General features: G+C 38.8%; 1 protein-coding gene across 2 annotated transcripts; it reads left to right on the top strand.

The window, feature by feature from the left end:
* The first annotated feature begins 1113 nt into the window (after positions 1–1113).
* LMAN1 (lectin, mannose binding 1) lies at positions 1114–25617 on the top strand. 2 transcript variants are annotated; one of them, XM_032470347.1, is made up of 14 exons: positions 1114–1381; positions 4647–4801; positions 4885–4992; positions 5755–5816; positions 6969–7068; positions 11772–11895; positions 13387–13445; positions 13845–13977; positions 15281–15474; positions 15611–15681; positions 20072–20225; positions 22171–22292; positions 22472–22532; positions 25021–25617. In XM_032470347.1, exons 1-13 carry the CDS (start codon positions 1144–1146, stop codon positions 22506–22508), a joined length of 1557 nt encoding a protein of 518 aa, XP_032326238.1. In that variant the 5' UTR covers positions 1114–1143; the 3' UTR covers positions 22509–22532; positions 25021–25617. The 2 variants fall into 2 exon arrangements, with proteins under 2 accessions (XP_032326238.1, XP_006182845.2); XM_006182783.3 differs by having other exon boundaries at positions 22472–25616.
* Positions 25618–26980: the final 1363 nt, after the last annotated feature.

Here is a 26980-nt window from a genome sequence, read left to right as displayed (position 1 = left end):
GCTGGAGAAAAATACAATGCCTCAAGTGCTTTTACTGTGTCAACTTCTCTGCCCCCTTTCTCTTCTGTCTGTTGCCCCAGCTCCCATCTCACTCCAGGCACTAATCATTCTCACCTGGACGTCCTCCCCAGCAAGAACCTGCTCCTTGTTTTCCCTCCTTTAAGACTATTAAATTCAATTCCTATTTACTTAAGGCAATATCCAAACTCCTTATGTTAATATTCATGGCCCTCTGGAGTTCTACTCCTTCCCGGCCATCCACATTTTCCTCCCACTGCTCCCCTGCACTAAATCATGGGCTCCAGTCAAATTCAGCTTCTCATTGTTCCATAGAAGAAATTGTGCTCCCCTGTCACCATGTTCAGTTCAACTGAACTTTCTTGATATCCCAAACTTCTGTTCATTAAAAGAGAACATTAGGAAAGTTAAGCATCTCACAGAATGGTACCAAATATTATTTGCAAGACAAAAAAAAAAACTTCCAATCAAGGGCTGGTATCCAAAATAAAGAACTATCAATTACTAAGAAAAAGTAAGACAGCTATGGATTGCTGGTTCCCAGTTTGAAATTCCCTAACAGGTTGGTGGAGCTCAGTGGACTGGGAGCTATTAGTATTCATGATTACGTCTTGTTTCTGGAAAGATTTGTTTCTGCAAAGTCTACCTAATGAAAAGTAGCTACTGAACAATTGGTTTTACGTCAAAAAGAATGCCTTTCTTCTAATACAGGAAAAGTTTATTACATGCAGGGAGGATTGATGCGGTAAGTCCACAGGTATCAGAGCTCGAGAATTCTAAGGTATGTTAAGAGGCAGAAGGAAACTTCTTGCAGGTAGACTTCTGGTCTGCTCCTCCAACACTCCACGTCACGTGGAAAGAGAAGCGTGAAGTTCCATTCCCGCGGTGGGAGTGCAGAGAAGGAGCGTGCAGACCGCGCAGCCTCCAGGCGCCCCCCCCCCCCACGTGCCCCCGCCCACAGATAGTCCGGGTCCCGCGGCCTGCCTGGATAGCGGAGGCCGGGGGCGGGGCTCACCCTTGCCCCCGGGGTCTCTCGGGCTCCGCCAATCAGCAAGCGCCCTGTTGGCCGTCCGCAACGCCCGCCCCCCTCCCCTTCCCGCTGGCCTCCGCTTTCCAGAATCCAAGATGGCGGGATACAGGCGAAGGGGTCCTCGGGCCGGACTTCGGTCGTTTTTCTGCGCCTTGCTGCTGTCGCTCTGTCGTTTCGTCGGGGGCGACGGCGTGGGAGGCGACCCCGCGGCTGCTGGCGCCGCGGGCACTCCAGCCGCGCAGCCGCATCGCCGTTTCGAGTACAAATACAGCTTCAAGGGACCGCACCTGGTGCAGAGCGACGGGGCCGTGCCTTTCTGGGCCCACGCGGGGAGTAAGCCGGGGCAGGGGGTGGGGGGCCCGGGTCGTCTCCCCCGCCTTGTGCCCCCTCCTGCACCTTCTCCCCGCTGCACACCGTAAGCGCGGTGGAGGGGACCCTTCTCAGCAGCCCCTCCTGCAGGCCGGCTCGAGTCTGCAAGGTTCCCTCCGCCTGCCTCCCCCGTCTTTCCCACATTCTCTCCATCCCACCTTCCTCCTGGCCTCCCTTCTTTGATGTCGTCTGTTCTTTCCATTTGGTAGAGGTTTTTTGTTACTTCCTGCACTTAGAAGTACTCTCTTAAACTCGTTTCGAGGCATCAAGTTTCAGCCTAACGCCACGTCTCAAGGGAAAACGTCCCGCGCCACAACCCCTCCCCATCCCAACCTGAGAGCTGGTCTTGCATTCCCCTGCCTTCTTTCCCCCTTCTCTCGGCCCTCCCTTGCTTTTTTCCCTCCGGTATTAGCCATGCTTAATGCTCCAGGTTGTACCCGATGCCCCCTGACGGCTCCAGAGACGGCATATGCTGGCTTTAGAGTAATCTTGAAGTCTGTGTCAGAGGACATTCTTCTCACCCTATTGGAATTGTCCTTAAGTTTGCCTTTCTTAGTGACTTTTGTCTTCTACTGACACATTATTTAACTTAATAGTCACACTCGTCGCTTTATTTAGTAGAGGAAGTCGTTTTTGTTTTTTGTTTTTTGTTTTTTCCGGTATTGAGAACTTGAGGCTGAGAATAGCATTATGTGTACAACTGGGTTTGGTTTTTGTGTTTGGGCTTTTTTTTTCTTTTCAGTCTTTTGGGGAAAATTGAAATAAGCCGTGCACCATATTTTATTCACTCTTAAGTGTGTGACACTGTTAGGAGGTGAGAGAGCCTTGCTAGACATTTACATACGTGAAAGAAAACGTCTGTACTTTAGTGCTGAGGTGTCACTGCTGACTAAGGAATCAGCCGTAGCACTCGGCATGCTGTAAGCTCTGTTCAGTGACCATCAGATACAACCTTTGAAACACGTGACAAATGCCTTTATATGGGGTAAGAAGCGCTGGCAATTTGAATTCCATCTTTATGTGTTATTAAGCAGTCACTTATATATAGTTTGTATACATCGTTTTAGATTGTCCAGTGCTTGAAACAAAATGTTCCACTTACAGAAAGTAATTGCTGAATAGGAAGCACACTTTTAGGAAGAGCTATTTCACTGAAATTAATGTGTAATTCAAAGGCATAAATTTCAATTTGACTTAACGACCAAGTCATTAAGTATTTGAAGTGGAGTGCAATTATTCTGTTACTCATCAACCATTAATTGTATGCCCACTCATCTACGGTGTAGAGCTGGTCATTTGTAATCAAGGTAGCATTTTTCTTAATACACAAAGATGATGCAGGTGTACCAAACACAGGTTTGGGGGATTTTTGTTTTTCTTCTTGGAATGATAATGAATTTTTCAAGTAGTGGTGATAAATTTGTTCACATTTTTTTCACTTCGGCATTTCTCTGTTGTCCTCTTGCTCTTCTCTCTTTTTCTCACATTACGTAAAATAGCCAATTAGGAGTATTAATCAACTGCTTAAATTAGTTAAATTGACTTTCTTTACAGAACCTGTAACCAACTAAGCTTTTCTGCTGCAGAAATGTCAGATAATGTATGTGGTTAATTAAAGCTGTATGGCTAGATTGAATTTGAAATAAAGAGATTAGAATTTTAGCCATGATTTTTCTATCTGTTGACTCTGGGAATCACTGCTGTGGATATCCCTTGCATTCGTTATCCCTGTAATTTTTACAGTCTCACAGTTTTTTTACTCCATTGATTATATTTTTGTTGTTTTCATTTCACCCTGAGATCCATTATTTAAAACAATTTTTTAAATAACGAAATTTAAGATTTAATTTAAACACGTCCCTTTACATCATCCCCAAATTAAAACCAAATCTATGGTGTTCCTTTTTCTTAATTCTGATGTCCTTTTGTACTGTCAGTACACATCCTTGGGTCCATTAGGGCAAAAACCCCCAGCAATTTGTAACCCTTTATAGCTCTCAGAGCTCTTTCACCTTCATTCTCTGATTTGATCTTACTAGGCAAGGCAGGTGTTATCTCTTTTATAGGTGAAAAAAACGTGTTCAGAAAGGTGAGTTCCTGGAAGTGGTTGCATAGCTCATGTGGCTAGAATAGAACTCAAATCCAGGTCTTCTGATTCTGTACCCACTGCTCTTTCCATGATGCCTGCCCCCAAACGATTAAGTGTTTGAAAGTGATGGTGACAAAGTGGCTGAATTTACTAAAGTATCTGAACTTGTATTTTTTTGTCAAGTTTTCCTACCTGTAAAGAGACAATACAGTTATTTCCTAGCAAGGATGTCAGAATGTCAGAACTCGTTCATATCTGAGAAGGTGTGCTAGAATTGTTCGTAGTTACCTCATAGGTGCTTTAATAATTATCTAGTCCAATAATAGGAATAGCTAACATTTACTGAAATATTTGTATGCACTTATATAGGTACTTATATCCCTGTGAGGTTATTAGAGAATTGGATAACTTGCCTATGATCAAACAACTCGTAAGTGGATGGAGATGAAACCACCATCTTGGGGATCACTGTTCTCTATGAGAATTTGCTCATGCTGGAGAACTGTTTGATGAAAGTCACCTGACCCTCTCCCTAGAGGAATGTATATATGCTCCAAATTTTGCATATAAGTTTTGGGGTATATATGGAAGTAATTGAGCCCAGCCCCTTCATTTTACAGGTGAACATATGGTGAGCCCAAGAAAGTAAGAATTACTTGCTCAAAGTCACACAGCTGAACTGAGGCTAGGAATAAGTCTCTTGATTCCTAGTGGTATGTTCTTCTCATGTGTTTGAGCTTTATGACATTTACAAGCTGGTAAAAAATACATTTAAGTTTTTAAAATAATACACAAATTTTTGAGATATTTGAAGAAGATTATGAGAATCTAATAGTTGATTTGCCTTTTAAGCCATAGTTTCCTCTCTTCTGCCCCCTGAATGTTTCATGTATAGTTGTAGCTTTAATCTTTTTTTTTTTTTGGCAGAGATATTTCACTATTCAAAAGATAAGGGGGGTGGTAGAAACCCCTAAAATTTAAAACTTGGAACTATCAACATGAAAATTTTTCCTAACAAAATGACTGTGCAGGTAACTGAGTTAAAATTAGATCTCTATAGGTGTATAGCAGTTTGGTGATGATTCATGGAGTCTTACCTAATTATAACTTAAAGCTTTTCTTCCCTGATTTCTATTCTAGATGCTATTCCAAGTTCAGATCAGATTCGAATAGCACCATCTTTAAAAAGCCAAAGAGGATCAGTGTGGACAAAGACAACAGCAGCCTTTGAGAACTGGGAAGTTGAGGTGACATTTCGAGTGACTGGGAGAGGTAGAATTGGAGCTGATGGCCTGGTATGGTAATTTCTTTAACTTAGGAAATGTATATGAGTGCATATACCACTAGCCTCTAAATGTTCTCTGTTACATATTTACAGGCAATTTGGTATACAGAAAATCAAGGCTTGGAGGGTCCTGTGTTTGGATCAGCTGATATGTGGAATGGTGTTGGAATATTTTTTGATTCTTTCGACAATGATGGAAAGGTATATTTGTTTTCAGGACTGTTACCCACTTCAATATTAACAAAGTTAGGCTGTGAACAATATAGCTTTTTTAAGTTTTCTCAGTTTAATAGTAGAGGACTCTCCAAACTATATTTTAAGTGTGATGACTAGTCTATATTATAGCTGGGAATTTATAAATTTAAAGCTATAAGTTCATGATTTGTCATATACCAACTTGAGGTCACAATGGAACCTTCAGTCTGAGAACTTTACCCACCTTCCCCACACCCTGTTTATGTTTAGTAATTTTGATGGATCAGCGTGAGTCCTTTAGATGTAGGTAGTAAAACAGTCATTGTTTAGAAGGTTATTACGGTTTGTTTTCATGAAAATATGTGCATTATGCATTATTACTACTAGCTCATGTGTTGATATCTTTTCATATGTTAATCACTTCTGATCAGCCAATTTCCCTGAAATAGTTAAGAACAAAATGTACTTATGAATTGGAAACACTAACTTGTGCTCTAACAGCCCTAAGACTGGTGCTCTTTGCTTCAGCTGATAGTTTGCTGATTGTCAGAGGTCATTATTAACCATTTAAAGGAGAACTTTAGTATTAAACTCCTTGAATGCTGAGGCCATGTGAGTCCTATTACTAAGCTCCCCTAAGTCCCACACTAGTCCCATGCTCAGTGTCCTAGGATTTTAAAGGTGTAAGAGAACTTACAGCACATCTAGAATGATCTATAATTCTTTGATCTAAGGACTTTAAAACAAATGCATTCTCTTTATTTTTAGAAAAATAATCCTGCAATAATAATTATAGGCAACAATGGACGACTCCATTATGACCATCAAAAGTAAGTACATTTTTACATTATTCCCGATTTCAGCTTCTTTTTGGAAACCTTATAAAATATATTGTTTCAGTTCTGAACATTCTTCCAGATGAAATAAGATTATTCTTTTTCTTGAGATGTATCTTGTAACTTAGTGGAAAGGTCTTATTTTAATTTGGTTGTGTTTTAAAGTTCTTTCTGTGGACCACCTAGATTTCAAACATAAAAATGTGTTGTTTTATTTAACCTAAAATTATATAATACGTTTAAAGGTTTATAAAACATTCCTGGCTCTCAGTGATGCCAGTAGTAATGATTTTCATCTTTATTAAAAAGGATTTTTCAGAAATAAAATTTAGAGGCTTGTGGGGGAAAGGTATAGCTCAGTGGTAGAGCGCATGCTTAGCATGCATGAGGTGATGGGGTCGATCCCCAGTACCTCTGTTAAATAAAAAAATAATAAATAAGTAAGCCTAATTACCTCCCCACTAGAAAAAAGAATTTTAAAAAAATGTTTAGAGCCTTAACCAACCTAATGACTAAGAAATTTATGCCACCTCATTCAGCCTTGGTGTTGCTGTATTTGATTCTCAGTGAGCTACAAAACTTCTGAATATTTAATATATTTATAATGTGTGTGAATTAGGGATGTACATTTTTAATTTTTACATGTTTGTTTGGCTAAAAGGTTAATTTCCCCATCAGTGAACTGTAAGAAAAAATACTTTATCTGTACTCCTATTTACTGTTCCCTACCATAATGACTTTAACTGGTCGTTTTATCACAACCACCTGTTGAGCTATTTGAACTATCATGGCCTCCCCGTTATGATTCTGCTTATGCTGATTTAGGGTAGGATCTAGGAAATCTGCATTTTTAAAGCACAATCTGTGATTGTGATTCTGCCGTAGTCTCATGTAGAAGAGCATGACTGCCCTGGCCTGCAGCCGTGGTAACATTGGCTCGTTACCCAGAGACCTGACCCGAGTCACAGGAAAAACTCATGTGGCAGCTTTGTGTCTTCTGCATAAATAACTTCACATATCCCAAGGCTTTGTCATCACTTGATATTATTGATATCTTTATGGACATTAATAGTTTTAAATAGTGAGTTTTTAAATATTGAGAAGCTTTCTTAAGTTCTTGCTTGTCTTCTTTTCCTCATACTATAGTGATGGTGCTAACCAGGCTTTAGCAAGTTGCCAGAGGGATTTTCGTAACAAACCCTATCCTGTCCGGGCGAAGATTATATATTACCAGAAAACACTGACCGTAAGTAGCATACATTTAGAGAGAATCAAATCAGTGGTATTCTAGTATGGTTTCTCATTCTGAATCTTTGATAGAAACTAAATGCATTTTAATTCGGACACTGTCCATGTCCTCATCAGTGTTACTATGAGAGAGCAAATGATTCAGAGCTCAGTGTGAAAAGTGGTCATGTGTTGTCAAGTCTTGCCAATAGGTTTGCATTTAGTCAGTAAATGTATAAACATCCTACTGTGTGCTACCCAAGTATGAGTAAGACAAGTCATTTTCTCCAAAGAGCTTGTTGTCTGTTGGAGGAGATGCTTACTTAACATTAGTACGCTCTGTGATAAATGCAACAACACAGATACCCTAAAGGGGTCACGAGGGCAGACTCCTGCAGCTGTCAGGCGGGCGTGGGCAAGAGCAGGAATGGTCTCAGCTGAGCTGCACCTTCAACGGAAGGAGGAGTTCCCTAGATGGTGCATATTCCAGGCAAAGGAAACAGGCGGAGGGACTGTTCAAAGATTTGGGAAAGGTGAGTAGTTGGTTTGGCTGGAGGATACAGATTTGGGAAGTGAGGTTGAAAGGCTGGGAGTAACAAGTCTCACAGGCCTCATGTAGTTCATCCGATAAGGGACCGTTTAAGGAGTTTTAAGCAGAAAAGTGAAATGATCAGATTTGCAATTTGGGAAGGATGACTTAGGCAGCAGTGTTCTTATAACGGTATTTATGAAAGGAGCCAAAAACAGGGTGTTTGAGACTCCTTGACTCTTAATGGGCCATGCCCTGTGCTTGGTACTTTACATGCAATTTCTCATTTATGTTTCTCCTTCCAGTTTTATTGAGATGTAATTGACATGCAGCACTGTATAAGTTTAAGGTGTACAGCACAATGATTCATGTACATCGTGAAATGACGACCACAGAGAGTTTAGTGAACATCCATCATCTCGTGTAGATACAAAATTAAAGAAATAGAAAAAAAATTTTTTCCTTGAGATAAGAGCTCTTAGGATTTACTCTTTTAACCACTTTCATTTTTAACATACAGCAGTGGAAATTATATTTATCATGTTGCACATTGTATCCCTAGTACTTATTTATCTTTATAACTGGAAGTTTGTACTTTATGACTGCTTTCATCCAGTCCCGCCTACCCCCACCCCCACCTCTCTCTGGTAACCACAAATCTGATCTTCTTCTATGAATTTGTTTTTCAAGTAAAATTGACCTACAACACTATTGTTATTCCTGATATACAAGGTAGTGATTCAGTATTTCTGTACCTTTCAGAGTGATCACCATGGTAAATCTAGTTATCTGTCACCATACAAAGATATCACATAATTACTGACTATATTCCCCACGCTGTACAGTTCAGACCCATGACTCATTTATTTTGCAGCTGGAAGTTTGTACCTCTTTATCTATTTCACCTATTTCTCTCCTTCCAACCCCCTCCCCTCTGGTAACCACCTGTTCTCTGTGTCTTTGATTCTGTTTCTATTTTGTTTTTTAGATTACACATACAAGTGAAATTATATAGTATTTGTCTTTCTCTGTTTTCTTTCACTTAGCATAATACCCTGTAGGTCCATCCATGTTGTTACAAATGGCAAGATTTCATTCTTTTTTTATGGCTGAGTATTGTATGCACGTACCACATCTTCTTTATCCAGTCATCTATCGATGGGCACTTAGGCTGCTTCTGTATCTTGGCTGTTGTAAAGAAAGCTGCAGTGGACCTGGGGGTGCATGGATCTTTTCTAGCTAGTGTTTTCGTTTTCTTTGGATAAGTACCCTGGAGTGGAGTTGCTGGATCCTGTGGTAGTTATGTTTTACATTTTTTGAAGAATAATCTCCATGCTGTTTTCATAGTAGCTGCACCAGTTTACATTCCCACCAAAAGTGCATTCTGGTCAGATGTACAACTAAATGGTACCATTAACTCACCAAGAAGCATCGCATTTGTTTGTGTTTGAGGGAGGAGTGGGAAGGCAGAGCATTGGTAATGAGGTTAGTTGTAGACAGACTGAATTTGGGGTAGTATTCAGGTGGATCTGTCCACCTGGCAGTTAAAATACCACATGAACTTTACTTTTTTAAAGATGCCTTCAATACCTGGTTATATAATACTTGTAAGTAAAGAGTATCCTGTATACATTTTTCTTTTCCCAAATCTCATGATCTAGGCTAGCCTCGCATTCCTTTATATAAACTCTGAAAAAGACAGTTCTTTGGAAAACTTTGATAGGCTCAGTTTTAAATTCCCAGCTAATTTAGAGACCTCAGAAGAGAGGCAGTGTCCAGTCTGTTAGGAGTAACTTGGATTTCAGTTCAACTGTAATTATTATACATCCTGTACAGTTTCATCAGGTCACGCTTACCTTCATGTAGCAGAACCCAGACACCAACCATGGCAAGTACGGACACACGAATTCATAGATCACAGGGAGGCTGTCTACGTGAACCTACACAGGCCGTCAGCCCTACCAGCAATTTCCAAAATAATAATCCTGCAAAATGTACCCCAAAAAGAGGTCCCTAGTTAGATGAGGTTGGGAGGACTGTGCATACTAGCACATTAAAGGTTCTGGGAAGTCCTGAAATAAAGAAACCTTTATTGAAGCCCTCATTCTTTTGGGTTATTGGACCATGGAGTTCTCTTTTCAGTTGGGATCTGTGAGTGTCTGTAGAGCCAGTGTTCTGAAGAATACATTTTAGAGAGACTTGGCTGGACACCTGACTGTGACTTAATGGTCCTGGCCTTTGTGTGTTTGCTCAGTCTGCTGTCCCTTCCTGTAATTCTCCCCCCTTCCTTCCTCTACCTGCCAAGTCCTGCTTGTTCCTGAACATGCTTGTTCACCATCCCTTTTCCATCAGATTTTCCAAACATCAACTCATAATGATCTCTCAAACTCTTAAGTGTTTTTTTTTTTTCCTTCTAATGCTTTTTGCCCTTTAAAATATGTTGTCTTGAACTGCTGGTTAACTATGGTTTGTATGTCTTCTCATCAGTATGATTGTACACTTCTCAGTGCAGGCATATTCTGTGTTCCTCCTAGTCCCGAATACAGTGCCTGTTTTAGGTACTCAAGAAATGTTTACCGAATGTCCTTATACCTTTAGCTCCCAGTTGTTTTGAGCTTCAGAGGGAAAAACAAAGTAAGGTGAGCAAGAAAAGCTGTTAGTGAAGGAAATACAGTCAAAACAAGATTTTAAATACTGCAAGAGTCAGGTTTAACAGCGAGTTTAAGCTGCAAGATGAGTAAGGAATGTTATCAGTGATCTCAGAGAAGTGTTGCTGGTATCAATCACTGTACCTGTACAGTCGAGCCCTCACACCCCTCCAAATTCCTAGTGCAGTGACTACAGTGTACTTTTTTTTTAGAGAATTAGAACTAGACAGTTAACAACATTCCTGATGGATTTTGAGTTTGTTGGAGTTGAAGGAAAAAGTACTGAATCACTAGAAGTTTTCAGTATTAAAATAGAATGTGATTAACTTAACACTTCTCTTGTTTCTCTCAGAGCCAGATGTGTTACTGATAGTTGATTTGAAAGACTGTAGAGGAGAACCAGTTGTAAATGATGTAAACTCAAATAGGAACTCAATGATAAATATTTTACAGAAATACTAGCATTAGTCCACTAAATGACGGGTGACTTTTTAAATATTAGTAGCTCACGTCTCTGTCCTTTGCTACATAGATTAAAGCTTCATATTGACAGGCTTTTACTCTCTTGCTGATAATTTGGACTGAGTACTGTCACATTTTATGAATGTGACTTTAATTATCATTGACAAAACTGCATTGGAGGTGATGTCTGAAGTGTCCTTACTCTGGTGCCGTGTACCTGCACCTCTAGTCTGGTGACTCTTACTTAGGGTGGGGCTAGTGATGGGGTTGCCGGAAGTGAAAGGTATTGAAGAGGCCCCACCACTGCCTGAGTGGGCTCGTGAGACAGATCTTCATGTCCAGGTGGCTTCCTCTGCTTCCTTAGAATTCTGAGATTCCTTTAAGACATTTAGAGTCATTACTTCAGAAATACATTCTGCAGAGTAGAAACTTGTGTCTTTTTAGTTTTTTCATTTTCTGCCTTTTCTGTCAGTATGATTTGTCACTTTTGCTGCCGTTCTGCTAACTTAGGACAGTCCAGTTACCCTCCCCTGATTTAGTGAAGAGAGGCTCACTACTTGCTAAGGCAATCTGATTCTCAGCTAGCTGTAGTAAAACTTGTCAGTTCAGCCGGTTCACTGTCACTGCAGTTTCAGAGCAAGCCTGACCCCTCTTCTGTGTGAACCATTCAGAGGACGTGGCCGTGGTTCCCTAAGCCTTCTGTAGAGAAGGTGAACCACATTCTATTATAGAGAGATTTTCATGGAAAGTTACCAGGTTTTTCTTTTTAAGCCTTCGACACAGCCTAGGGCAAAAACCATTTTCTTAAGCGAAACATCTTATTGTATAATGATACCAATATGATTATTTAGTGGATAAGGGATTACCCTTTAAGATAATGAGAGAAAGCTGATAACTTTTAATTTTTTTTCCAATTTTATCTAGATGTAATTGACATACATTGTGTAAGTTCAAGATACAGCATAATGATTTGAAGCTGATAGCTTTTTGACAGTTGGTTATTAGGCCAAATAGTCATAAGCTGACTGAAATTCACTTTACAAAAGTGTTTATAAAAGCTGTAGCTACCGTATATCTTTCTAGGTAATGATCAATAATGGCTTCACACCAGATAAAAATGATTATGAATTTTGCGCCAAAGTGGAAAATATGATCATCCCTGCCCAGGGGCATTTTGGAATATCTGCTGCAACTGGAGCTCTTGCAGGTAAGTCTTGCTGTCTTTTAATATATTAGAAGGTTGTGAATTAAATTTCATTGGGAATACTGTATTTTGGAGATGTGCAGCCTTGTTTACTTTCAACCTTTAAAGACTTGATCTGTGGTGCCGGCCTTGGGGTCTCGGCACTGCTGCTTCTCTCCTGTAGGTATCCCATTGGCTGGGGCTCCATACAGGTACGTAAGTGAGAATATCAGTTTTGGGTTTGGTATGTTCCGGTGAAGGAGACATACTTAAAAGTTCAATTGCCAAGTGGAGTTGTCACGGCACATTTAAATGAATTTGGTGGTCTGAGGAAATATTATTGGTGACTAAACTTCCATGTGTGGTGATAAATGAACTTACTGGACATTAATAACATCTTGTGTTCATATTGCATAATGTTTTTTTTAATCATTTTCAAATACATGATTTGTTCCTTACAACAACACAGGGAGGGAGGGAAGGTAGATCATATTTACCCTATTTTTAGGTGTTTGCCAAACCTTGGATTAAAGGACTTTCTAAAGATCACATGGCTAATAAGTCAGACCCAGGCAGGACTTGGTGTAGATTTCTGGCTCCTGGGTCCAGTGCTGTATTAACACTTGCCCTAAAGTTACCCAACCTGCACTGTAGTATTGCAGCTTCCTCTACTCTGGCTGTACATCTAGATCTCCATAAAATGGCAGAAACCAAAGAAATTGCTGTAGTTGAAATTCATTATTCTTGTTTTATGGATGTGACACTAGCCAGGATGAGTATTTTAGTTCAGTGTTACAAACTTTGACCTGTTAGCTGTTTTTAGCTTAAACATTTTAATTTGATTTCTTAATATGATTTTAGGTAAAATGAAATTGTTAATATCTGCTATATGAGGGAGACAAATATAAATGATGTATATAGAAGAGCAATCATATCCTCTAATCGGGGTGCTGTGAGAGTAAAAGGAGATGCAGTTAGTGGTGGCAGGATGACAGGGAGAGACCAGGACTGTCCCAGTGAGCCAGGACCGAGCAGGGTCATGCGCAGAACAGGGAAGTAAGGCTAGAAGAGGTGAGTGCTGTAAGGTTTCAGAGACAGGAACAGGAAACACATGAAGGATGGGATTTTGTCTCCCTTGACTGGAACACAGGCCATGAAGGAGATTTGTGGAAAAATAAAGGATCTTGGTGCCAGGATTCGGAGTTCGGGCTCGTTTTGACCCTTCATTTGTTTGTTCTTTCCTTTATCAGATATTTATTAAACATCTGTAATATGTTAAACACTGCCAAATGTACTGGTTTAGGATTTAAGAAAGTGAATTTTAGCTTAGTTGTAATATAAATCTTTCAGATGAATTTGTTTCTAAAGCTCACAGAGCACCGTTGCCCTACCAAATTAAAGCTAATTTTTGTTATTTCCCTTATTTATTATTTTAAAGGAACAGATGTTTATAAAGTGAATTCACAACCATAAAAATAATCTATTATGGAACTTTTTCTTTCTTTTAATTTGTAGATGACCATGATGTCCTTTCTTTTCTGACTTTCCAATTGACTGAGCCTGGGAAAGAGCCAGTAAGTACACTTTTTTTTTTTCCTCCCCCCAAAAAAGTTTATTTGCAGTTTAATGGTATTGCCTTGTAGCTGAAAACTTGGGAAGACTGAGTTTGGGTCTTGTTTCTGCCAGTTACTACCATGTGACCTGGTACAAGCTGCTTAACCTCTGTAACACTCCATTTCTCCACTGGTAAAACTGAGATGCTGGTACTGGCCACATTTATGTCTTATGCATTAAAGACTGTGTACTTCTAGCAAGCGCTCAGTAAATGGCAGTGGCTATTATTATTTGTTGTTGTATTAACAGGAAGAGTAATTTAACCTTCCCACTAGTGGTGAACTAGTTTAACATATATTGTTTATTACTTTCTTACTTAAAAATTTTTTTTAATGATCTATTTTTAAACTCCAAAAAAGCCTACACCGGATAAAGAAATTTCTGAAAAAGAAAAAGAAAAGTACCAGGAGGAATTTGAGCATTTTCAACAAGAATTGGATAAAAAAAAAGAAGAATTCCAGAAGGACCACCCTGACCTCCAAGGGCACCCTAGTGAGTTGGAGCAAAGCTGTCCTCAGCTGCCACCAGTAGTTGTGGCATTTGTGTCACCTGGCACTTCATTCTTCTCATCTTCTCTCTCTTACCTGGCACATTCCAAGTAATTTCTGGAAACAATTCTTAAGCAAATCTTCAGTCTTTACAAGGCCTGGAGATTGAAGTTTTTACCAGTAAGAGTGTGGCTTAGTGCACTGTGCAGTCTGGAGCACCTGGCTGAGGGGGAGTGTAAGCTCCGTGAGGGCAGGGTCTTGTTTCTTGCGTTACTGCTGTGTCCCCTGAACCTGACGGACAACGGCAGTGCTGATGTAGTAGCTGACACCCAGTAAATATTTGTTGAATGCAATTGTCCAAGGTTTCTTTCTTTCCTCTTAGTGGCACACAATTACCTTATTAATACAGAGTTAATACTTAGCAAAACTATTGTGAGAGTAATGTGATTACCTGGCTCTCCTCTTGCTACTTAACAATTCTGGACATTAAAGGTTGAAAATTTTTAAATATTTGCCTAAGCCAGTGTAATTAAGTACTTACATGGGCTACATGTCAAAAATAAAACAAGGCCAAATAGAGTGGCTGAGTAATCTGCTGTTATTACCTGGGTTCCCCGTCTGTACAGAGGATCAAGGCTATATCTAATAAAGCTGGGGAGCTAGCTTTTGAACTAAGTAGTATGTGATTCTCTTAAGTGTTAACAGTGTGATTCAGATTTAATGAAGGCAAAAATGAAAGATAAATTTCATTTTTTTCTTAGATTTGTTTTAAACATCGCATATGATATGTAGGTATATCCTGAAGCTAATTATAGTAAGTGTTTGAATGAAATGACCTGTTTTCAGCAGTCAGGAATGAAAGGAAAATCAACTGTTCGCATTTCCACTTATTAATCTTTTATGTATATAAAATGCACAAATTTTAAGACAATAGTTTGATGAATTCTAATAAATGTGTATCCACCTTTAACTATCAGTCAGATCAGTATGCAGAATATTTTTATCACCCCAGAAAGTTCTCTCATGCTTCTTTTCAAGTCAGCTGCCCCCTCCTCAGAGGCAACCACTATTTAGATTTCTATTAACTGAGATTAGTTCTGCCTGTTCCTGTAAATAGAATCACATAGTATATTGAAAAGAGAAAATAGTTTTTAGGTGTAGCTGCATGTTTACCTTTGGGGAGATCTGAGCACTGTGTTGATGATCTAATTTTAGTCTAGGTTGTACTTTGGTCACTTGCAGTAATTTGAAAACTACAGATGTGTAGAGGTGATTCTAATAGTTTTGATTTGTTATTTCCATTTCAGCGGATGAAATATTTGAGAGTGTAGGAGATCGTGAGCTGAGACAGATCTTTGAGGGACAGAATCGTATTCATCTTGAAATCAAGCAGCTGAACCGACAGTTAGATATGATTCTTGACGAACAGAGAAGATATGTCTCTTCCTTGACGGAGGAGATCTCTAAAAGAGGAGCAGGAATCCCAGGGCAGCATGGACAGGTGAGCTTTCGGAATATGCAGATATACCCTAGGTAGCCTTTGATGGAGGAGAAGTAGGAAGCAAAAGCTACTGTGCCCTGTGTTCTGTATAATGAGGATTATTGAGGTGACTGGTCATCTTTTGTTTTTCCTCCAGACCACTCAACAAGAACTGGATACTGTTGTGAACACTCAGCATGAGATTCTGAGACAAGTAAATGAAATGAAGTAAGTATACAAAAGTAATGTTTGAGTGTTACGTGATATCTTTATCCTAAATTCATTTCTCTAAATATGCAAGCACGTTGTAAGATTCCAGCATGAGGGTAAGAATCATGTTCTAGATTATTTTATAAATCACGTTCTAGATTATGAATGTAAAGTACAGGGATTTTTGAGATTTAGAAACTACTAACATGTCCAAATGTTTTAATTGTTCCAAGCTAGAAAAGGAAAAAAATGCTTTAACATCTTTTTTAAAAAGTTTGTTGCTTGACAGCCAGTATTTGTGCATTTCTAAAATATAAAAAGAATTTGGGTAATACATACACACACACACACGAATGTTACTCAACCATAAAAAAGAATGAAATACTGCCATTTGCAGCAGTAGAGATTGTCATCTTACATGAAGTCAGACAAAGGAAGACAGGTATCATGTATCACTTATATGTGGAATCTTAAAAAAATTATACAAATGAACTTATTTACAAAACAGAAACAAATACATATAGAAAACAAACCTATGGGTACCAAAGGGGAAGCAGAGGGGAGGAATAAATTAGAAATTTGTAATTAACATATCCACACTACGATATATAAAATAGATAAGCAAAAAGGACCTACTGTATAGCACAGGGAACTATATTCAATATCTTGTAATAACCTATAGTGGAAAAAGAACCTGTTACATATATTTTGAATCACTTTGCTGTACACCAGAAACTAACACAACATTGTAAATTAATTGTACTTCAATTTAAAAAAAATAGTTGAGGATAATACAAGAGCCTTCTCTCACATCCCCATCACCCAGTTTCAGCAGTTATTAATAACCCGATTTTGTCCGACTGAGCCATTCATTGTAAAGTGCCCCCATCGGCCTGAGTTTTAGCCAGTGATGGCTGGAGCCTAAACCCACCATTTCATTAGAGGTTGAAGAAGGATGACACTCTCATGCTAAAATTCCCTCTCCATTTGAAAAGAATTTCTCTGATTACTTGTTATCCTGAAATAGTTCAGGAAAGGCAGAATAAATACTTTTTTTCTTGTCCTTTTCAGAATAACAAGTTGGTGCCCTGGTAGTGTCCGAGGTTAAATGAGGAGGTAGTGAGAGGTGATGTTTATTTGTTTCAGCTCAAGGATTTTAACATATTTTGCTGTTTTGATACATTAGTCTTTATAATTGGTGTTGATTGTTTCGTCTGTGGCCGTAGCTGTCCCTACAGCTTAGCTTCTGTGTCCTTTTGCTACAACCCCAGTAATCTTTGGTCACTTCCTTTCAGGTGTAAGACTTTCCAGGCTTCTCTGGGACATTTCTGTCCCACACATGGCAAAGGCATTTTTCTTGGAACCCTGGTCTTTTAGTGGGAGACAGTCCAGTGCTTATGGCTACTGGATTGTTATTGCTGCTAGGCCTTTTCAGTGGACAGGGTTACAAGTGTTTTTTGAACTTAGCTATTTGTATGTGTTGGCTTGTGCCATTTGTTAATTGGTTTTATTTTTTAAATGTTGATTTCAAAGTATAAATGTTTTTGGTGCATAGGCGGCATTTAGCATTTGATGTTTACCCAGCTTATTAACTGTTGCATTCTGGTTACTATGCTAGGCACTTTCATGTGAATATTTTCCATAGTCTGGGACCTTGCTCTTAATTATCCTCTTCTGTACCCTTCAGCCTGTCTCTGTCCTGTCATATTTAAGCTGTTCAGCCACCTTTATTCATTCTCGATCATTGCTTATTTTATTCAAGATAGTCACCACTCTCTTCAAGTGCCATAAGCACTTGAAGCCGACTCTTCAGCTGACTATTGACTCTTCCTGGGAGGTGACTTTGTCTCCTCCTCTTCTATGCCCCACTCTCCATCCCCACCCGTGTCTCCATCTGCACGGCTGCTGTCCAGGCCAGTCCCTAGCGCTGGATCCCGTTTTGTCTACTTCTCTGACCCTTGCTCTTTAGTGATCCTTGCTCTGTCTTCTACCTTTGACTTACCCCTCAGGGTCCCATCTTCCATTTATAAAAAGGGCTTGCTCTTCCATGATTTAAAACTAATCAAAACAAAACAAACCTTTAATTGACCCTTTTTATTTTCACTATGGCTTCTCTTTCCTCCCATTCTAGTGAGTTTCTTAGAAAGTAGAACAAACCACCAGTCTTCACTTCCCCACAACTGTGATTTGTGCTTAAGCAGCTGTCTTTCTGCAGTCATTGGTGCTGCAGGACTGAAGACCTCTCAGTCTTCATCCTGCTGGACTTTCTGTAGCAATTGACACTTTCACGCGCTCCCTCTGTCTTGAGACATTTTTCTTTCAAGGCTTCGGGCATACCACTCCCTCTTGGGTGTTCTTTGGCCTCTGCTGCTGCTCAGTTTTTTTCATTGGTTGCTCTTTCTTCCATTATTCCTTAAAAGGTGTTTTTCTGTAGGCCTCTGTCCAGCCCTTTTTTTCATCTGACCTGTCCCTTTAGCAAGGTCTACCCTCCTCCCGTCACAGCCCCACCCTCACGGCAGCCTCCTGTCCTTTAACACTCAGCTCTGGGTGCCCAGCTAAGTTGAATGCGTGTTTCTTCATGGAACTCCAGATGTGCCTCTGTCATGTTGCTCTCCTGCTGGACTGTTAGTCTCAGCAGGGCAGGGATTTTATTTTTATCACACAGTTTATATCCCTAAAAACTGCCTGGCTCATAACATGTAGCAAATAAACATTAGAATCAATAGGCAAATAAATGAAATGATTTAATAGGAATATATTAAGTGACTCAATCTTTGTGTATTAAAGACATTTATGTATATCTAAGCAAGTTCATGCTCTGAGAAGCTGTATTTTAAAATGCAGATATGTGAAAAGGTTATATATTCTGGGATGCTTTATTTTTGGTAAGTAATTTAGAGATAGTAAAATATCCTTAATTCAGGTTTAAATAGAAAAACCCTGACTCATGAATTTTCTTGAGCCTGTGTGCTATAAAAAGAAATTTTAATCAATACACTTATTCAGAAAGCACTTGAGACATTTTGTAGCAAGTTTTAAACTCTTCATTACTCATGTAAGTCAAATAGAATTTTAAAAAACTTATTCAGCCTGACATACCATGTTATTTCTAAGCAATTTTAATTTGATTTCTTTTAGCAAAGCTTTTACTTTTTGAAATAAGTTAGATAATTTATGCATTCATCCAACTTGAACTATAACTGTTGGAGGCACTGTCAGAAAATCAGAGACATCCCTGTTCTCAGGTAGCTTGTGCTCTCTGAGGGAGAAAATCCGTATACAGTAGTCCCTCTGTATCCTTGGGATTGGTTCCAGGACCCCTAAGGATACCAAAATCCAAGGATGCTCAAGTCCCTTATATAAAATGGCATAATATTTGCATATAACCTACACACATCTTCCTGTATACTTTAAACCATCTCTAAATTACTTATAATACCTCATGTAATGTATTGGTATTAAATAGTTGTAAATCCAATGTAAACGCTATGTAAATAGTCTGTGTGTGGCAAATTCAAGTTTTGCTTTTTAGAACTTTCTGGAATTTTTTTTCCTGAATATTTTCAGTCCATGGTTGGTTCAGGCTGTGCATGTGGAAACCACAGATGGAGAGAAGTGTGTGTGATGTTTAGGAAGTAGTTGCATTTGACAGGGAAGGCTCAGAGGAAGGAAAATGAGAGGTACTGGTCCTTCCATTTTAGACCTTCGCTCTTGGAGGGAGGAGTCAGGACTAGAAGGAGCATCGCAGACACAGGGCTTTATGTGAAGGATATTTTCAAGGAACAGCAGGAGCCAAGACAGGTGAAAGGGAGTAGCAGGAGATAAAGATGGGCTGCAGAGATTCTGGAGACCCTTAGGGGCTTTAAAGATTTAAGCCATTTTCAAACATACACAGACGCAGAACAGCATAGTGAACCTCAGCCTCCCCACCAGTCAGCTTCAGCATTGTGCATGTCCCATCCTGGGTTATCTGCCTCAGCAAAAAACCCCAGACTTGAAGATATTTCATAGCACCTCCGAGGGGGCTAGTCAAGGGCCAATTCTGAAAACCTTTGGATGCGCAAAGTTCGGGCACCCCAGGCCTGACAGGTTAATCCTTTACTTACAACATTAACACCACTTAGATTTAAGTTCATTAAGAGTATCACACGCTATGTTATTCAGTAGCCATTTATAATACTGGCTTTATTGGTTTAACACAAATTTAGTGTTATTCTCTATCAGATTAGGCATCCTTTATAAAGTATTTTCCAATCTTGAAGACAATTTTTTAAAATACTGTTTTTGGGGTTTTTTTTTTTTTTTCCAATATGATACATGGGCTTAGAAATGTAACCAATTGAAATCTGTGACCAAAAAAATTGTCTTTCTTAGTGATTCCATTGTTTAAAGGGCTTTTCTATTTCAGGAATTCCATGAGTGAAACTGTCAGACTGATCAGTGGCATACAGCATCCTGGGTCTGCAGGGGGCGTTTACGAGACAACCCAGCACTTCAATGACATCAAAGAGCACCTTCACATAGTAAAGCGGGACATAGATAACTTAGTGCAGCGAAATATGGTAAGCTCTTTTTTCTTATAGTTTACAGTTATCACAATCTTCTTTTGAAAAGGAGGAGCACATATTGTACTGAAAATATTGTAACTGTTTAATTAATGCCAATGCTCATTTTTAGTATTAATTATCCCATGTGACCCAAATGCCTATATGCTCTACCTTGTGCTTCCATAGCCTATTAAATAGAATTTTTTAAAAATAAATTGCTATTCCAGTTAGTGGAGCCATCACAATCTCAGACATGGCTCTTACTATCAGTAATGATATGTTTAAACAGCTTTGAAAAACATTAATGTCTCTCAACAAACCCACTTGTTAGGCAAACGAGCACTGGGTAACTCACATTTCTCTCTGGGCTGTTAGGAAGCGCAGATCTAAAACTGGCTGATGATAGCTTTCTTTAGGCAAGATTTTTCTTTTTTCCAGCTACTTTCCTGTCTTACACTAAAAAAAAAAAAATAAAACTTTAAAAAAAAATGAACCAAGTAAAGTCCCACCTACACTTTTGGGGATAGCTGATAAATATTGAAAATAGAGAACATACTTTTCAAGTTTAACATGCATTAGAGACAATATTAGAAGACAGACTCCTGGTACTTTTAAGTTTTCCTTATTTACTGGCTTTGAAAACCCTTAGAAAATTCACAAATGTCTGTAGCACTTGCCTTTTCCCCTTCCAGTTTTTCAAATATGGCTGAATAGTTTTCTTAGTGTTCATTTTACCTCCCATTCAAAACATTTATTATCTAGTCCCTTAGTTCTGTTTGAGGTTATTTCCCCCCAACTTCAGCCTTTGTTGCAAAGGCCAAGTTGATGCTGTGTGTAGTATCTACATAGTGAAGAACTTTGTCCCACAGATGTGATCATGTTGAGAACAACTAATTTTAGTGAAATCCTTATAAAACTCATGAAATCCTTATCAAACTTATGTTCCATTTGGATACCTTGATGAAATCTTTGTCCCTGGTATTTAATTACCTCCTTATAATAGAAGGAATACTCACAGAAATAGGAAAAGAAATAGTTTTCAAAATACTAATTAGTGAGGTTGAATGCCAGGAAATTGGGAAGGATGAGAGCTGAGAAAAGGCCATTCTGTCTGTCAGGTAGTTCTTTGGTAGGGTAACCATGTAATTGTCTAAAACAGAGAACACTTAAGAATGAGGGTGCTGCTAATAACCCAATGGAATACTACTCAGCTATAAAAAATAAAATAATGCCATTTGCAGCAACATTAATGGACCAGGAGAATGTCATTCTAAGTGAAGTAAGCCAGAAAGAGAAACAAAAATATCATATGATATGTGGAGTCAAAAAAAAAAAAAAAAAAAGAAATGAACTTATTTACAAAACAGATACAGACTCACAGACATAGGAAACAAACTTATGGTTATGGGGGGAGGGGAAGGATAAACTGGGAGTTTGAGATTTGCAGATAAAATAACTAATATATATAAAATAGATAAATAACAAGTTTATACTGTATAGCACAGGGAACTATATTCAATATCTTATAGTAACCTACAAAGAAAAATATGAAAATGAGTATGTGTGTGTTCCTACATGACTGAAGTGCTGTACACCTGAAATTGACAACTTTGTAAACTGACTCTACTTCAATGAAGATACGTATAAAAGTAATAATTACTCTAGTACAGCAAGTATAAACTGGAACTTGTGATCTGTGACCTTCCAGGGACACTAAAATCATTGTCACTGTGATGAAGGTAAGAGCTGGACAGTGAGAGGTGGAGGCCTTCAGTGTCACCTACTCTTAAAAAGTTTGGTGGCGAAAGTTAAGGGGGTGGAAGGTATTTATGGGATGAATAAATGAAGATACTTGAGTTTCATACAATAAACCATGAGTTTTTATAAGGATTTCACATTTATTTCCTTCTCTAAAATACTGATTTGACTAATTGTAATAGAAAGCTCTTTGCCTTAACAGCCATCAAATGAAAGACCGAAATGCCCAGAACTCCCACCCTTTCCATCATGTTTATCTACGGTGCACTTCGTTATATTTGTAGCAGTACAAACGGTGTTATTCGTTGGGTATGTCATGTATAGGTAAGTCTCTGAAATTTGACCCAGTATTTAGGTTTATGCAAAGCAGGTATTTCTAGTCTGTTTCACGTGGGCATGCATATATGGGACATATGCTTATCTTTATTGTATTTCATACTTCAGAAGGCATTGTGTATTTTAATTTTAAGCAATCCTGTGTTTTCCTTTCTCTTTTTCCTTAGGACTCAGCAAGAAGCCGCTGCCAAAAAATTCTTTTGATCACCATTTTCATGTGTACATCATGTATGTATGTACAAAATGTCTTTTTGAGGGAATTTAAGTATTTAAATTGCTTCATAGTCTAAATTATTAAATTTTGTATAAAATAACTTTAAACATTGAGTTGTAGTAAGAATGAACCTTAAAGACAACCACATGTAAATTTGTGCATAGTACATAAATCAGTTAATTTCTGGCCAGTAGAATACAGCCACTGAACAGAATATTGATAAATCAGAGGGTAAATAACAAAGTGGGGGGACCCCCCATATATGAAAGTTACCCCCAAGTCTCCCGATTTTGGAGGTTTCTAGCTGTAGCAAACACCCTTGGCCTCCTGCCCTCCAAAATGAGGTCTGAGAGCTACTGCCATATTTATTTTATAACTGAGGTCTTTTTACAGGCCAGAATTTCCTACTCTGAGACTCAGTGCTGCAGTCCTTGAATCTAACACAACTCCCTTTGAAATCAGACTGTTTTGTCTGAGAGTGTTAGGATCTGAATTATAGGCATCAGAATGTTTATTGAAGTATTTTTTTCCCCTCTGATTATCAATAGTATATTTCACTTTTAAAGGAAACTTGGGGGGAGAATTAAGAGCTGCTCTTTACCTGAGAAACCATTTAGGTGAGAACATTCCTCTGATAATGGTTTTTATGGGTATTTTGCCTGGTAATGTGTTCATTTCATGATGGCTAATATTTCTGAGTGCATTCCAATAGTGTATATTCAAGATTATGAAAGTTACTCTGCATGTAAATGGGTAAATTCAACTCAGAGTGCATGCATGTTCAGAGGATATTTTAAGGTCACAAAACTTACCACTGCATTCTGATCACGCACCCTGGTGCTTGTGACTGTCTTCATGGAAATCAAGGCGACAGTAGTAGAGCATTGTTAAAGTTTTTGAAGGCAAAATCTGAAAAACAGCATTAGTACTTCTGATTTCTCTTTTCATGCCAGAAATAAGGATATTCTGAAGCACTTGGTAGTAAGCTTAACCTTGAAATGTCAGGCTGGAAGGGGGTGTTACCGGCTGTGTACATAGTTCTGGGTATTATAGAAACAATCTGTAAATGACATTTTAAGATGCAGACTTAATTTTGTTTTCGCAGCTGATGTAGATGTTGAAATACTCTTACTTTACCTCTTTTAGCTGAAGTGGATTATCTTTCACTTGTTACAGAATCCAAAACACTTTTTCATAAATAGTACTATTTAGTTCTTCAAAACCTTCATAAATTTGCTCCCAGGTGTGTCATTTACAGGTTGAATTAATTGCCTAAAATGCCTAAAATCCATACAAAGACGCTGAAGAATTCTGCATTATAGCAATACCTAACTAGTACTGCGGATGCAGACTCTCCTACCACTTACCCTGGGGCACAGAACAAGAATGTTCTAGTGGTCACTCTCGCTGCTTTGGCCACTTCAACATAGAACGTGCTTCTACTAGTGTTTTTCCTTGTAGCATCGACGTTTTGAAATTCGTGTTTCAAAGATCCTATTGCAGAATTTACTCTTACTTCATGAAAAAAAAATTAATACCTTCAGAAGCATGTTTCATTTGTAGACTATGAAACTTGGAAATCCTTGAGATAAAAGGCTCCAGAATGTCCAGTATTACAAAGTCCGTGGTCACGTGTGCCTGAACCTGTCAAAGGAATGCCAGGTCTATGCAGTATCCATTTTCCAGGCTAAAATTCAAGAGGAATCGTTCAGTTCCTTCCTTGTAACAGGTGGAGACAGCTAGGACGAAAGAACATGAGTATGAATCTTGTTTGTTTCTTACTAATTTGCTGAAAATCACTCAAATAGTTCAGGTTATTATTTGAAATTTGGTCTATTTTCTTCAAAATCATTGACTTTAAGTAGCTCATTTCTGTAGAAAAGTGCTCTGTGAAAAAAAATCACTGCCAGGATTCTTTCATTTCTATACTGTTTTGTATAATTGAATTTAACATCTCTCACACCAGCAAGTATTTTACAGGTGCCTTGGATTAAAACAAAATTAATTTTAAAACTGTAGTGTCTTTGTGCTTATGCCACTTTGAAAAGGTGAAATTATATAATGGCTAATACTCTTATTTAATGTACCTATTTGTGTTCTGTTTGAATATTTTATTCAGCTTGAAACTTTACTATGAGGCCACAATATTTTTTTATGTATTAAAGGAATATCAGTGTTTCTCTAAGTGTGGTCTGTGGACCATCTGTCCTGGAGTGCTTGTTAAGGATGCAGGTTCCAGCGCTCCCTTCCAAACCACCTGAATCCAAACTCAGGGGGTGGGGACTTCAGAGTATGTTTTCAACAGGCACCTTGAGGTAATTTGAGCACGCTACTGTTTGAGAACCACTAAGATGGGGGGTGAAAAGAAGTAAGTCTTTTATTGCTGTAAAGCTGAGCTGAGACCATAATATAACATTTTCATTGTCAATGACATTAGCAAATGTGCACTGATTCTGCTATACTTACACTCTACTACTTAATAATTTTCTTTTGGTTCATTAGCAACTACAAACTGAACTTGGATTGCTGCCTGTAGCTCTTAGTACTTCGGTTGATGGCTCTTAAACTTAAAGTCATCGTCAGATCATAGACCAGCCATGAAAACCCCCATCTTCAAGTCTGCCTGCTAAAGCTTTTTGCTTCCCTGGTTGTGATTTCTCTGACATTTTATCTCAGACAGTTGTACTTTTTGATAACTTGGGGAAAACAAAAATTACTTGAATAAGGGATTGCCTGACCCGCTGCATTGCAGAGGTACAATCTTTTTGTAAAGAACATCGATGACAGTTGTGAATATTAAGATGTGATTATCTTTTCCTGCCATGTGCTTATCACAGGGAGATAGTGAACAAATTATTATATTGGGGATTTTTTTATTTATAAGATCTAATGTAAAATCACCACTTACAACTTTTTAGATCTGTATGTTGCCTGTTTAATATATTTCTTTTAAAGTTTAAAAAGGGTTTTCTATCCACTGTTAATTTCAATTGGATAACATTTTGTCAAGTGTTTTTTTCCTGATTGTTACTTGATGCTAGCTGGAATTCAAGAATTGACATTGACCTTATTCAAATAAAGAAATATTTTAGTAAGTTTCCTCCTTTTTCCTTCATTGATCTTGGGTAATAAGTAGTTATTTTCCAAGCAGGCCCTGATTTGTGATAGTATTTTGTCAACTGAAAAAAATGCAGTGTGAGAAGTATGTTTCATTTGGGGCAAAATAACAGCTACAGCCCGGGAGACACATCTCAGCTCCGAGGAACTGCTCAGAAGAGGCAGAGGGGAAGGGAACGCCAGTATTAAGGATGATCTCAGTGAAGGGGGTGTGTGCAGTCAAGCACACATTTTGTTAGAGGCTTGCTACTAGTCACGAAGAGCAGATGTCGCCATAATGATGTTAGCGCTTTTCTAGATATGAGAAGATTCAAGAATTTGGGCTCATAAAATCTTCTGAAAATATCTGTCTGAAGGCCTGTTCCACCAGTTTTCCCAGAGCACAGAGCGCCTCAGCCCTGATCTCCACCCCGAACTCCTTTCAGGGAGCGTTGGAGGTCAGTGGCTGCAGCTGCTCATGATTTACTCCAAGCAGAGGTAGAAGGCAAGTGCCAGCAGTGATCCAGTCCTTGTAGCTGGCAGGTGGCAAGTGCCAGTTTTTAGCTGGCAGGGACCCATCCTGGTCATAAATTCAACCGTGGTTTGGGAGGTATTTCATGACCGTTTCATCCCATAGTGCTAGGAATGCTCATTCCTAGGTCACACAAGGATTTCACTGATAGGCCCCTCAATGTGCTATTACAGGACTAGGCCTTATTAACAGCAGCCAAAAGTCTCTGGACCACCTGTCTTAGTCTGTTGTGGTCCAGGAAAATATTCCCACTGTTGCTTCTTCCCATAGCCAGAGTTGCGCTACTACAGTAACTATGTGTTTGGTTAACTGCTTCAAGTCACCTTGTCATCATCTTATCAGAGGCTCAGTCACACATTTGATAATGCAAGAAACAACAATTTTGTAAAACAGGCAACATACAAATGATATAGCTAGCAGTATTCGTAAGGTCATAAGTGAGAATTTAAGCCAAGAACTTACCTTGGGTGTGGTCCAGTGTACCCCCCAGGTCATCGGACTTAGTCTGTTCTGTACCAGTCCTTATCTGTAAGGAAAATTGTTACACAGGCATCATTGATAAGGGGCCCAGCCAAAGTTTCCTAGTGTTACCAGGGTGGTTATCCTTAGTATAGTTTAATTGTATGTTCCAACATGAGGGCGCCTTTAAACTTAAAATGACCACAGCCTGGGGTTAACCATGGAAGTCTGTCCCGCGATTGAGGGATGTGATACTCTTCGGCTGAAATTTTACTTCGTTGCTTTGATTGAGCTAGAGCAACTCTAAAAGAAAACTCATACTTATGGCCAGAGTCAGAGCAAGTATTACTAATTGGCCAGGGGAGGGGATCCCAC

The sequence above is a fragment of the Camelus ferus genome, chromosome 30 (assembly GCF_009834535.1).
Source record: "Camelus ferus isolate YT-003-E chromosome 30, BCGSAC_Cfer_1.0, whole genome shotgun sequence".
Taxonomy (NCBI): Eukaryota; Metazoa; Chordata; class Mammalia; order Artiodactyla; family Camelidae; genus Camelus; species Camelus ferus.
The sequence above is the reverse complement of the archived record's forward strand: the minus strand, read 5'-3'. Positions and strand labels throughout refer to the sequence as shown.

Coding starts and splice junctions, on each gene's coding strand:
- LMAN1 (XM_032470347.1), top strand. CDS start 1,144: ATGGCGGGATACAGGCGAAGGGGTCCTCGGGCCGGACTTCGGTCGTTT. Junction 1,382..4,646: donor TTTCTGGGCCCACGCGGGGA/GTAAGCCGGGGC, acceptor TTTCTATTCTAG/ATGCTATTCCAAGTTCAGAT. Junction 5,817..6,968: donor CTCCATTATGACCATCAAAA/GTAAGTACATTT, acceptor CTCATACTATAG/TGATGGTGCTAACCAGGCTT.